A 14,059-nucleotide genomic window follows, 5' to 3' on the forward strand; every position below is an offset into this window, starting at 1 on the left:
CATTTGGTCACTTTATTACAGCCTCCATCTTCTGCTCACCTTGATAAACCCATCTGCCCCAGCAGAAAATGCATTTTCTCAGTGAAATACACCCATAGGATATCTGGCTGTAGAGCCAGAACAATGAAGAACTCAGTTATGAGGCATCAGGAATATCTTACCCATGTCTGTTTTTACTATGAAGAAATGGACCAGTTCCAGCAAAGAGAGAGATAAGAAATTGGGAGAGAGAGGGGGAAAGAATCAGAGTAAGGAGACAACAGTTGAAGACTGATGCTTAAACAGGGTAGTGGTAAATACTTCTCCTTAGGGAAGTTAAGGAAAGAGTGTGAATTTGAAATGGATGTTAAGGCAGAGCAAACCCCTACCCTGGGCTGGTTTCTCTGCCACAATTCCCTTCTCTGCAATGGAATGAGGGAAACGAAGAACAGAAACCTCTGATTTCCAATGAGGTTCCTTTCCCTCCCCCTCCCCCCCCCCCCCCCCCACCTCACTTTTGCTCTGCTTAGCATCTGCTTGTCAGACTTTGTTCGCTCAACTAAGCAGCATCCTCATTTCCACTTGTCCTGTCACCACCCTTCATGCCAATCTTCTTACCGATAGTATGTCCTGGTGCAGTCACACCTGTCCCGCTCCCATCTGGTGTTGGGTGAAAAGGTTGCTGAACTTTGGTTCTGATGATCCTGAAAAAGAGCAGAACACGTTCAGAACTCAACTTCAACTTCTCTGTGTGCCTCTGCATACCCACGATCCCAGCTGAGAACCTGAAGGTCTGGCCTGAGCTCTGCATGCGGCAGAGTCACTTCATTTGCCTTCTCGCAGTCCTGACTGTACTGCTTCAATGGTCCAGTTCTCAGGAGACTGTCCTTGCTCTGCTCTGTCATCACCATGGCAGGGGGGTTGGAACTAGATGATCTTGAGGTCCTTTCCAACCCTAACTATTCTATGATTCTATGATTCTATGATCTTTCCCCGAAACCTGGGTATTCACTGCAAAACTATGGTGCTCAGGTAACAAGAAGGATGTCCTGTGTGTTAGCAACTGCATTATCATTTAGGACTTGATCTGCTGGCATGAACACAAGGCAGTCTTTGCAGATAATAGAGCCACTGCTGGATTTACAAGTGGTGTAGATTTAATTTTGTTGTGTACCTAAAAAATACCTTTCTGGCATAGAACTGAATGCTGAATGCTTTGAACTGATGGAAGGCTTGCCCAAAGCCCTTGCCCTTCATGAATGAGAAAGTGGGAGCAGAAGGCATCCGTAGAAAGTGGTGATGGGATATAGTTAACCGGGAAAAAGAAGCTCCAGCAAAGAGGGCAAAAATTGGTCTTTATCAGGAGGTAAATGAGCTCAGCATGGGAACTCAGGTAGATGTCTCAGTGAATCACACAAAGCTCAAGAATGCAAATAAAGTGAACTGTAATTGTCAGTGCCGTATTTCTTGTTACGTTAAATCTTTCACCTCTAGGTCACTAGTTTAAACCCAGCTGAGGTCAGCGGTGAAAGAAAATCACTAGCACCTAGTACCTGACTGTCAAGGTCCCTGCCTACTGGCAGGTGTGGGTATCTGTGACTCAGGAGCAACTGCCTCACCAAGGAACTTGGCAAATAAGCCATGACCTGTGAAGGCCATTGAGACCAAATTCCTTTGAGATTAAAACGAACCTTTCCAATTAGGGTGAGCACTGCAGATGCTCTTCAGCCTGAGTTTCTGGAACTCTCAGCTCTGCATTACATTAGCTTTAAATTCTCCCCCAGAATCTCTCCAGAAAGTGAAAACAAATTACTCCTTTCCACCAAAGAGAGAGCTTCTCTTAAAGATTCATTCTAAAGAATAAGTTGGCAAAACTTCAAAGAGGACATGTGTGGCTAGTGGGTGGTATAGAATGGGTAGAGATAGGCAGAGATGTTGAGAGGGCACAACTCCTGAGAGCAAGACCTTCTTAGGAGAAGAAAGGTATTTTAGAGCGTAACATGTCAGTATGTTACAAAACTCTGATACACACATAATGAAGCCTGCGTAGTTGTTGGAGTGACAGAGGGACTGCCTGGGACGTAGCTGAAGACAGGGAATATCAAGGTTCTAACTCGGGATGGAGGTTCAGGTCCTCACCCCATATAGGTCAGTGGTATGAGAGGCCCTAATCTATAGCTGCTGAGGACCTATATGAAAGGTGTCTGAGAACCTCACAGGGCCAGATTCTGAGGTCATGCTGATTTGCACTAGCTGAGGAACTGATCTGAGAAGTCTGTGCTGGGACAAATAATACAACTTTTTTCTTCTTTTCTGATTTTTTCTTTTCTTTTCTCTTCTCTCACATTCCCCCTAAAACCCCCTGAAGTGCCACTCTGGTTGTGTGAGTTTATTGATTTCCCCCAGCCCAGAGAAGCAGAAAAAGGGGATGGGGTGCAGGCAAAGGGATGGAAATAGAAAGCTATAAATTATTTGTGACAGGAAAGCAATAGTGCCAGAGTGCTGAGCACAAGTCCCGTGTCACTATTAGATTCCTTTTAGCCTGATGACACTGTAAAAGAGGTTAAGTGTCTGATGGAATCGTACACCTTGGGGGCAGGGGCAGTCCAGGAGCAGAACAAGCCACAGAGAGCGGGTATATCAATTCTCCAGGCCAATAATATTCCCCTCATTGATCGCAACACAAAGTTCAAAAATCTCATTATAGCCAGGCAGACCTGGAACTTTTTAAAAATCAATAGAGTGATATAATGTATGTATACTTTGTATAAATGTATCCATCCATCCATCTGTCCATCTATCCAAAATTTGCCTGAGGGTGCCTAAGTTAACCTACACATTAAGACTGTGTTATGTTTTAGTGTAGTGTGGCACAGTGAATGGATTAGAAGATCTCCCCTGCAGCTTTAGATGTCATATTATAAAATGTCCTGTTAGCACTAAGATGACATCAGACAGTTCTGTTCATACTGAAACATGACATCAGATTTGCCATTCGTACTGGGAGGTGGCATCAGGCAGCTCAGCTTCTACTGAGGGGAACCATACATGAGCCTAATTATATTGGGACTATCAGGCTGTGCTGAATCATGCTGCACAAAAATGGCAAAGTTTTGAAAAGCCATTTAGAGTAAACGCAGCCTGTGAAACAATGGTGATATAGAAGGCATGTCCATAATACTTCTGAAACCCAGGCAAGGGATGAACTAAACGCTGTTTAGTTTGTGGTCTCTCAGCTGAGAATGCCAGTTAGTGCCAGTTGTGACTGTGTTTGCTGAGATGTGTCCATTAGGAACTGGAATGAGACTCACCATCTCATTTCCCCAAGTAGCCGTCAGCTGGTAATGATTTTCGGTCACTACTGACCAGAGCCAGATTTCATCTAGTGACCCAGAGGTGAAAGGCTCTGTTCAAAAACGTTCCCCTCCCAAGAATTAATCTGGTTTTATGTCAAGAAGAAGTGTCTGGAAACAGTGAGCAAAGGGGAGCAGTTCTGGTTGTGCAACCTCCAGTGTCTTAGGTCAAATAATTCTTGGCATCAAATGCACAGAAAATCTAATGAAGTCTCAGGTAGAAGGTATTTCCTATGACTAAAAGAAGAGGCAGGTCATGAAGGGGCTCTCTCCAGTGGTTCTCCTTTGCCCTATAGTTGTGACTGAACTCTAGTGTTGTAAGGAAATAGGAAAAATTTCAGGACCGTAACGCTCAGTATGGAATACAGCAGTGCATCGCTCTGGATCAATTCATTTAGGAACAGTGATAAACAGCAGGATAGGTAGGCATTGCTGCTGCTGCTTTAAGAGGCTTTGAGTGTGTCTGTCCTACACGAGACCACCTAATGAAACAGCAGATGAAAGATGAACAGAGCTGACCTGGTCCTATAGCAACAGACGCAGCATAATAATGCTGTCTTTAAACTCGGGGATTGCTGAAAGCTTCTCACCCTTACTGGAGACTGAAATACGCACTAAGCCAGCTCTGCTGCCTCAAACCTCGGATTTCTGGATTACTGCTGTGTAAGAGGGAGCAAAGCCTTGCTCACCTCTTGCTGCCTTTGATGGCTTCTTGCCTCCAGACACTGGAGAAAGACAAGCCTTTCTGCAGGACGCTTCCTCAGCCCTTCCCAAAAGCATTAGGCACACAGATCCTGGAACACCAGTCAGCAGTGCTGATTTCTTGAGGTAAATGCCAGTATTTCAAACGCCTTTTTTTTCTCCAAAAGAAATTGTCACTTAGTACTAAATTCATCCCTGCTCCAATTCCATCACAGTCAGTGACTCCAACAACCACATTTGCGTTTAATTAGGGGCCCAAACTGGCACTTCCTGCAAATTCCCATTTTTCATTTCCAGTGGGAGGTTTTTGCACAGGTTGTCTACTTTGAGTTTCAGAGAATATACACACATTTAATACAATATTTCCGAGGTTTCAGCAACAGGACATTTACAGATCTTCAATTGCATTAAAGCAACTGAACTTCATTTCACAATCTGAATTTAATATGCGATATTATCTTAAGTAATGGCATATAATGCCATTACAGTACATAGTATCATACTGTGAATTATACATCTATTCCTGAAATACATGAGTTACCATAGTTGGCTTGTAGTAACTCTTTCTAGAGTTAATACTGCATACAGCTCCAGCTGAAACTAACTGCCTGTTTCCAAATGCCTTCAACTTTCTTAAACATTCAGCATTAGATAATGAATTTCCAATTTTTGATTTCTGTTTCATCATTTTCAGCAGTTTTAACGCAATGCCTTTTGCTGATTCTGAATACAGATGGACAGACAAAAAACATCTCTCCTAGTATGACAGTTGTAATAAGCTCTAATTAAATTTGGTCAAGAACGTAGAGAAACACTAGAAGATAATTAGCTAAGCCATAGTCCTTCCTGAGAAGCAGAACTTTCTTTCACTCTTTATAAATAAGCAACTCAAAAATCACTTCTAAACCTATCCAAAAATTATTTGCTGAAAGAATAACAGATCATAGGAAATGCACCTTGCTTCTTTGACATTTCTATCCAAACTCTCTTACAGCCTGACATATTCTGTGGGTTCTCCTTTCTCACTATTGCTGGCAGAGTCTTTAGACAATATCTCAAATTAAACCAAAATTATCCTAGGGCTGATCAGAGGGAGATAAGGTAGGTCTGAACCATCTGGAGCCCAAATCTAGTGATTCTTTTAATCCTGGAAGAGCAGAGTAAAGTTGCACTAAGTGAGAGAGTGTTGTGTCCTGCTGCCACAGGGAGACCCTGCCAGATTTCAGAAAGCACTGATGTCCTCACTTTGATCATATTCCTTTGTCACGGATTATTTTTTGGAGTGGAAGGATACACTCAGCAGAGCACCAAACTCCTTGTAATTGTTTTGACGTATTCATATTTTAAATGCTCCATATTAGAAGCACATTACAAGACCCCAGGGTGTGCATTACTGGGCAATTAAACCAGTTCTTGGAAGGCTAACACTGCGAAGCCTCAGCCTTTTCTCTGCAGTGTCCAAGGGAGGCTGTGATGGCCAAGGCACACACACCCTGCTGTGCTGCATGGCTTAATTGGCGCAGGGCTGCACTGCTGACCCACAGGCTGTGCCGGCGGCAGAGACAAGGCAGCCTGCAGGGGACTTGGTGCGGGGCTAAGTGAGACAGTGATGCCTTCCCTGCATCAGATTGCTTCCTACAAAAGGGCTCATGACCACCCCAGTGATGCTAGTGCCAAAGCATGCCTGAGGAAAAAAGGGAGAGCATGGGATGCAAAGAGGCAGCTTTGGGCTCCTTGGTGACAGCCTGTATGGTGCCAACAATATCCCACCTGCAGATTGGTGCTGTGCAGGCAAAAAGAGCTCTGAACAAATAGGAGAGAGTCCTCTGTTTCTATGCATGGGTCAAGATGCAGCTGAATTTACAGTTGAGCAAAAGAAGAGAGGAATAAAAAGTCTTCTTTGCACAAAGCAAGCTTCATAGCATGGTGAGGAAAAACAGCCAAGGGATTTGGGGAGTGAAGGGAGGGAAATAGAAAGTCTGATAGTTAGAGCCTAATCCGACTCAGGGAAAGGGCTTCAGTTCCTTGCTCTGTCATGGACCTCTCAAGACTTTGGACAAATGGCATTTCTCTCTGTGCTCTGTTTCCTGCCTGAAGTGTGAAGATAGGAGCATTGCCATGCCACCTGGGGCACAGTGAGGACAGCTGGAAGGAGGAGTGAAGGGCTCAGACTCTCTAATAACAGGGGCCAAGTAAGTGCTTCAGCGAGCTGTAGCACAGTATTGGCTTCGTTCTCCTGCTTGAAGCAGAAGTGACATGTACCCTGCTGACAGTGGCTGTACGTGAGGGGAAGGTAGGCAAAGGCAACAGAGGCTGTATTTCAGCTGCACTGGCTTTGGTGGTTGCGTTTGAATTTGCAGATGCAGTTGGGAAGATCAGAGATGCAGTTGCCCCCCAAAAGCTACAACATAATTTCCATTGGTGGTGTGGGGGGGCAGTAGTTTTTCCTACTGCTCTCAAAACCTACCGCAACACTTGCAACCCTCAGAACAACAGCTGACATTGGCAGGAACAGCAGACTCAGATTCCTTGCTAGCTGGCCTGAGGCTCTGGTGCTCCCTGCCAACACAGCAGAATGCCTTCAAACTGCCATATTCAGGGGCCACAAGCAATATTCACACATTCAGACTCTCTCCTTCTATGAAAATTACATTTCCTTCTCCCTACCTTTTGGAAAGGTAGAGAGGAGAAGGGTTATCTTGCGCTACATTAGTGTATAAGAACAACTACAACAGATTAATTAGATTGGTTAGATATATTGATAGTCCTAAAAGGTGACTAAAAGAGAGATCTATTTTCACGAACCTTTCAAGTACATGAGAGGTCAAAATGCTTTCCATATCTCAAAACACAATCCTAGCCCTCCCCGAGAAGATTTGACTCCTTATCTGCTGCTAATCTGCGTAGTTCCATCAACTTCACTAGAACTACACTGACACCATGCCTAAAGACATGGAGAAAAAAGCATCACTTTGCTCCAGGTCAGCTTGCTCACTTCAAACACAAGAGAAAGCCCAGTCCTGCCCTTTTCTCTCACTGCTTTTCTTGGGTGCACTCTGAGGAGAGGCAGAATTCACAGCATCAGCTTTACTATCAGAAGGGCTTAGAGAGGAGCTAGGATTTTTTGTTGTTGTTTTAAATCAGTGACCCATGACGACACCATATGGTTTTATTTCATTTAATTTGAGCAAAGCGTTAACGTTCGGCTCCTAGCATATCTCTGCCCATTCCGGTTCTGCTGTGCTACACGGTACAAGTCCAGACGTAAGGAAGAGGGGTGGCAGGAAATAAGGTGAAGATGTTTGCCTTCTGGGAGGGAAGAGATCTGCCAGGCAGGAGGTGGCCTGCTAACACATTTTTCTGGGCAGTAGCACACAACTTCATGCCACTGGTGTTGATGGGGTTGGCAGTGGTCAGCCCCATGTGTATTGATTGTATATTCTGAACTCCTGGTATTAGGTTTTAAGAAGCATTTTTCCCATTCATTCAAGTGGATTTGTGTGAAGGTGCAAACCCCACCTGGGAAACAGAAGGTGTGCTTGAATAGTTGTTGTGCCGTGCAACACTGGGGCTACAGAACAATCAGGACCCAGGCTGGCTGGCTTAAAGCTGGTTAAAGTATATCTACATGAGCTGCAGACAAGCAGTGACTGCAGCATAGAAATGTCCTCAGGCAGGTGTTTCTACTTTTATTACACTCAGTTCACATTTGGAAGGCTTTTTTTGCAGTCAGGAAAGACAGAAATTCATTAAAAGCCAAACATCTACAAGATGTCGTATGATTTACAAAATACTAGAAGCAAACTTGATCCTGGGTGTAGATGCTTGACATCCTGGGTTTAAGGCGAATTAAGGAAATCTTAAAGGACAAAAAGTGTTCTGCTGGTCTTGGACATAGAAACACAGTCCTGGAAGGAACCACCATCATGAAGTCCAAATTCTACTATCATAAGCAACCGTAAAACAGACATTCAGCTCACAGCACCCATGAAAGTATCCAGCCCAGCAGCTACATTCTTGCCATTCCCCATCAACAAACTCATAATCTCTGCAACAAAAGACCAAAAGCTTCAAAAATGACAAACCACGTGAAGAAAGCAGGAGAGAAGCACTGCCGGTGGCTAGGTCCCCTTCACTGACAAGAGATTTCTGCACAAAAATGCCCAGAAATTTTTGAGCTCTTAGGAATTAATCATTTCCTTAGAGTACACCTACACTGCAGTGTGTATTCCTACACTACAATGTGTATTTATATTTCCTCAGAGTACACCTGCACTACAGTGACTGCAGTTCAAAGTGACATCTTCTGTAACCTGCAGACTGGACAGCTTGGTTCCTGCTAGCATCACTGCTGCAACAGCATGGAGCTGGCGAAGGGTACAGCCCCATGAGCTGCCAGGACACTGGTGACTACCATGCAGCATGGACAGGAGCTGTCACAACAGCAGCTGTGTCAGCAGGTAAGTAAGGAAGACCTACAGAAACACATGGGCTTGCCAGGGTTAAATATCTTAATCTGGAGTATGGGAACTTTTAATTGGAAGCTTTGCTTTGAGCCCATTTCCAGTTATTAAAATTCAGGAGTCTGTGCTGAATTCCTTGTGGACATTCATTTTGATTAACAGAAGACATGTGTGTACTAGGAAAGGAGTCTTGGACTAGGAGGAATTAGATAAATGTAGATAACATTCTCAACTCTCTTGCAAGTTATGCCATAGCCGGTATTTTGTGTAAAACCTCAGATCTTGAAGATAATCAATTATTTCAGTTTTCATTTAATACCAAGGTATTTCTGGCTTTCATGGCTGCAAAGGCCAGGTGGAAGTGGGACCTGGCTGCCTCCCAAGGGGCCAGAACTGGAGGCAAAGGAACGAAACCCAAATACATTCTTAGTTACAGCCTTGTGAGTTTTATGCCAATCTCTTCCTTTTGGAGGGTATCGACTCGAAACTTTTTAACTGCTGGGGTTGGCAGCATTGTGTATTAACTGTGTATTATCTCTATCTTGCACTGCAGTATACACTTATGTGTTTTGGGTAAGTAAACTGTTCCCTTTACAGGGGTGGTGCTGTGTGTGCCTCCCTTACCTTTGTCAGAACTGGTGAAATCTCATGGTGGACCCATACAAGTAGAAGATGTTTTCCCAAAATCAAAAGAAAAACTCTGCTGCGAATGTGTCAGTTTAGATCTAATCTTATTTTAACCTTGGGTTTTAAAGAAATTAACAAAATTGTGAGAATTTAAGCCTGAGCAGAATGGAAAGTATTGTTTCCCTTTAAAATTACCTTTTTAGGGTGAATGAGAGACTGTGATAAAAAAATAAAAGTTAGAATAATAAATTTAGATTTTATTGAAACAGGAGGTTCCAGCTACTCTGAAATGTACCTGTAGAATTTTATTAAAGTCCTGATTCAAAACACATAGAGAAGTTGAAAAATTTCCACAGAGAACCTGAATCTTTCCCTTTCTGTTCTAGTCCTCACTGCTCTTCGTATTATTTATTCCTTGCTTTATCAAGCTGCCCAAAGGAGTCAGACACAGGCGAGCACTTCAGGGTGTGGGTGCCCTGTAGGCTCCCAGCATAAAATTGGTGCCCATCTCTGCAGAAGACAATCTAGTCTTCTTATTTATAGGACAAAACCATCTTTTATAATGAAAAGCCAAATCTGTAGCCAGTCTGCTTGGCTCATGTAAGTGACTAACATGTCTCATGCTTAGAGAATATGACCTATATGTTTGCTTATGTATCTATATTGTGTTTGCAAATGCAATAGCATTTATCCCCTAGTATGTTTTGATTTATCACATAATGTGCATACTTGTTTATCTCTGGCTATAGGTCTGCATTTATAATTGTGGCTATATGGAGTTAGACATGTGGGTCACATATTATATATTCAGACCCCATGAAGAATTAATAAATATTTATTCAACCATTACAGTTTTTAACAGAGTTTAATAGGCAAATAGGCTATTCAGATCTGTCGCTTGTGACCATCACCAGCTAGCTATTTGGGTGGTTTTGTACAGCACCAAGCACAGTTATTACAAATAGTAAGTCATAACCACCTAGAACTCATCCGTGACAAGGTTATAATATCCCTGATGTAATATCTAACATATCTGAACACTGATACATAATTAATGTGGAACCTTGCTGTATTATAAGGCTCATCCTGTGTATATATTTGCATAGTTGCATAAGTTTGTGAGTGCAGACCTGCTCTATTTCTTAATCTCGTATCTGGTACTGACCCGATTAGCTGCAGAGCTGTGGGTTTCTGTGGGCCTTCAGCAGCCAGTAATATCTATCTTCTTCTGTCACTATCATGATGGCTGATTGAGTGCACTGGACATTTGGGTCCCCTTTTCCTGGCCTCTGTATAAATACTGTCCTTGTCCATAGGAGTTAGCAGTCTAAAAGTTTGCCTACATACGGCTGCGCAAAATAACTAATGTGAATTAACTGAATGTGTGAAATTAGAGTGGTCTAGTTAAACTACATTACACCTCTGACTCCCTTGTTTAGAATTAAGGCAGCTTTAATTTAGTTTAGCTTAATTCACTTTGGAAATGGAGTAAACTAAATTCAATTTAGGACACTCAAATTTTGAATGAGCATCCGAACAATGTTTTAATGCTTTTAACCAATGCACTGGCAAAGTTAGTTCAGATTAATTTTCTCACTTGCCCATGGAAACAAGCCTGTTGCCTATTCCCTGTCAATGAAATTGTCTCAGCTGAGACTCCTTCAGCAACACCAAATTGACAACCAGCTCCCAAGAGCAGCAGTTTAAATGATCCTCCCACACACGCAAGTGTTTCCTCATCCCTACATCCCCATGCAGGCAACTTTTCTCCCTGTGAGCTTTAGTGATCTTTAAGACTGATTTGTCCAGAGCTTGACACTCTGAGCCAGGCACTAGCTGGGATAAGCAGAGAAGAGGTCCAGCAGTTGTTTAACGCTATCTGAAGACCTGAGTTATAAATAGTTAATTATGGAAGTTTTTCAGTTTAGGCTTTTGCAGCACAATACTGTGTTTCAAATTCAAGATATTCTTTCTGAAAATCACCATGTTCTAGAGAATTTTAGTGATTTATCCAGTTCCATTATTTCAAAATGTTGTCCCTTTAATCTGAATTAAGTACTTGTTCACCTAGTGAATTGGAATACCTACAGGTGTAAATTAGCATGTATTTCATTTTTTGATCTAACTTAGATTGGGCAAGATCAGATGCAATGAGGGTTCATAGGCAGAGGAGTACAGAGGAACAAGGGCAGTGGTATTTATGAACATATACTACCTTTACGTTTTTTCTTGAATATGTTGTAGTTTAAGAAGACAGGAGGTGGCATAAAGTGGCCCAAAGATTCTATCTTGTCATTTTTAAAGGCATTTGCAAAATCAATAATGGAAAAACAATCACAGAAATAACACAGAAGCATATGTTAAATGCAAAAATAGTAATCCTTTAACCGTCATTGTGGAAATTCCAAAGTTTTTGTCATCTTGCTTAACTGTAAAACCACACTGTGTATTTGGTCAAAAGACATGTTAGGAAAGGACGGGGGGAAAATACTGTCGAACATTATTTTTATCACGATGCAAAAAAGCGCTTGAAAAATTGTCTTTTAGAAAATCTCAACTCAGAGAAAGCACCTGCCCTAAATCTTTGCTAAAAAGTCAACCAACCAAACAAAGCCCAAATAAATCAAAGAAAACCCACTTAAACATCCCAAGCCATCAAGTAATATTTGACTAGATGGTTAGGCTATATTTTTGTGTGCTTGGGTTTATGGAGTTATTGCTAATGAATAAATGTTGTTTGATGGCTACTACAGTCTCAGATCTTTGACTGGTAGAAAATCAGCATAGGTTCACTGAAACAGCTACCAGTATAATATAATAAGGAGTCAATCCTATACATTAATATGCTTGTGCAGAATGCGTTTGGGGGGGGAGAGGGGGGGGCATCCATTTATGTGTGGCTAGCTAGAAAGATACAGCTGTGAGTAAAATCTAGGTTTGTAGCAACACACCAGTTTGCATGACCTTTTCAGTGTGGGTATACAGCTGTATGAGGCCATACCAGTATGTGTATGTATGTGTTTGTGCATTTGTAGGCAGGCATTTGTGTGTATGTCTGGTTGCAGGTATGTTTCTACTTGTGTGTGTAATCTGGCTGTGGTGCTCTCTGAATAGCAATGAGTTCAGTAAAAGCATGTATGTATTTGTATCAGTGTGTGTGTCTATCTGCATATGGATGGGTTTGTGGTGTCTGTGGGTGCGTCTATTCTTGTGTGGTTTGTGTGGCCCTCCTGTGAGATAGATGCATTCTTGTGGTCTGATCTTGATCACTGTGTATGCTTCCATTCCAGTAAGATGCAGTGTCCTTCAACATGAAAAATACTAACTGAGCATTGGGAGACCTGGATCCTGATCAAGCCACCCTGCTGATGGGCTTTTTTAATCCACTCTGTGCCTCAGTTTTCTCTCTCATCTTCCTTTTACAAAGGCTGTGGATGTAGATTGTCTGCTGCTATATGGGCATACGTAATGCCATATGTGGTAGGCTCTGTCTAGCTCAGTCAAAGCCCTGGGTCCTGAGAAGATCTTCTGATGCTCTGCCACTGCCTTACAGTAATACCTATCCCTGCATGCCTGCCGTCAAGTGTTGTTGTTTGGGTGTCCATCTGTGTACACTGTGGCTGGCTATTTGTAGTTTTGTTGAAGAGTTTATCTCCTCCATATACATACAGAGCAGGGGGAGGTGGAAAGGAAGGAGTTATTAAATGCCAAGCGGATATGCAATAAATCCCATTGATTTTACAAACTCCAACTTGTCTTCAATCTCTTTCTGTTCTTTATCCTGGGGGCATTGCAACAAAACCCTATTTTAAATACCTTTTCTTTCCCTTCCCCCTTCCCCCTCCTCTCACTCCCCAAAAAAGTGTCAATATTTTATTTGGATTTTTAACTTCGCTCCATAACAGTTGTTTGACCTCCTGACTCATGTGAGTCACATAAATTCTGGGACTTTATTCAGGAGCCATGTTCCTGCTATTGAATAAGCAATTTGGGAGGGTGAATTAATGACTTGTGCTGTTGCTGGAAAGTCCCTGAAGAAATATTAAAATTGCTTGCAGACTGAATCAATACTCACTGAACACCCAGCATGAGGACCTAGGCTTTTTAATGGCTACAAGCAGTGGCACTCGGCAGAGGAAGGGGAATTCCTGTACACACAATGTGCACAGGCACACACAACCGCAGCGGTCTTCCCCAGCCTTGCTGGCTTTTTCAGTAATGGCATGTTCTTGTGCACACAGCCTGGTGTGTGCTGATGCCTCCTGTGCCAGGGAAAGGTCTTGGAGTCCAGTTTCCCTGTCTCGCTCACAAGAAGATCATGCAGGATTTGCAGTAGCCAGCCATTTGGGCCTTGCGTTAAGTATTTGGGTTAGCATGCTCTGGCACAGTTTGCAAGATGCAAGGAAGGTTGATTATTTGTGCTGTTATGAGCATGTTTTATGTGGGCACTTCGCTTTTTTTTCTTTCAGAAGGGGAAAGACACTAGTGCTGTGTCTTTTGGGTGTACTGCTGTGGTCTAGGAAGAGGATTGGGCTGTTTTGCAGAGGCATGTTGTGAGATGGTTCTGTGGCTTTGGGTGCTGAACTGCGTTTGCATCCATCCATAGCATGGATGTGTTGTGTTTCTGATATTCAGCAGGTTTCACTTTCTTACGCTGGTTTGTGTTATGGTGAGTCATGCACTCCTGTGGTTAAGAGTGACTGCATGATGCTTTTGGTCACTGAGCAAAGGTGTCACTTCACTGAACCAGCCTATTCCGAAAGCTACGGGTGCAGTCCTGCATGGTCCTGAGTGCCCTGGGTGCACACCAGCCTCACTAGGACATGAGCGTGCTCAGTGTGCTCCTTGCCGAGGCTTTTACTCTGTTGTTCACTAGGCTGACAACAGCCAGATTTTGCCCACCTCAAGTTTTGCTCAGAGACCTGGCAAGGGTGG

The 14,059-nt window shown here is 42.9% G+C and overlaps 1 protein-coding gene across 1 annotated transcript in view; it reads right to left on the minus strand.

Annotated features, from left to right (window-relative positions):
* Positions 1-14,059, minus strand: part of PAX2 (paired box 2) — a 100,193-nt gene that overhangs the window by 52,817 nt on the left and 33,317 nt on the right. Inside the window, 1 exon segment of the mRNA XM_065671775.1 lies at positions 598-683. Within this exon segment, the coding sequence (XP_065527847.1) occupies positions 598-683 (86 nt within the window).

This window comes from Lathamus discolor, chromosome 3, assembly GCF_037157495.1.
Source record: "Lathamus discolor isolate bLatDis1 chromosome 3, bLatDis1.hap1, whole genome shotgun sequence".
Classification (NCBI taxonomy): domain Eukaryota; kingdom Metazoa; phylum Chordata; class Aves; order Psittaciformes; family Psittacidae; genus Lathamus; species Lathamus discolor.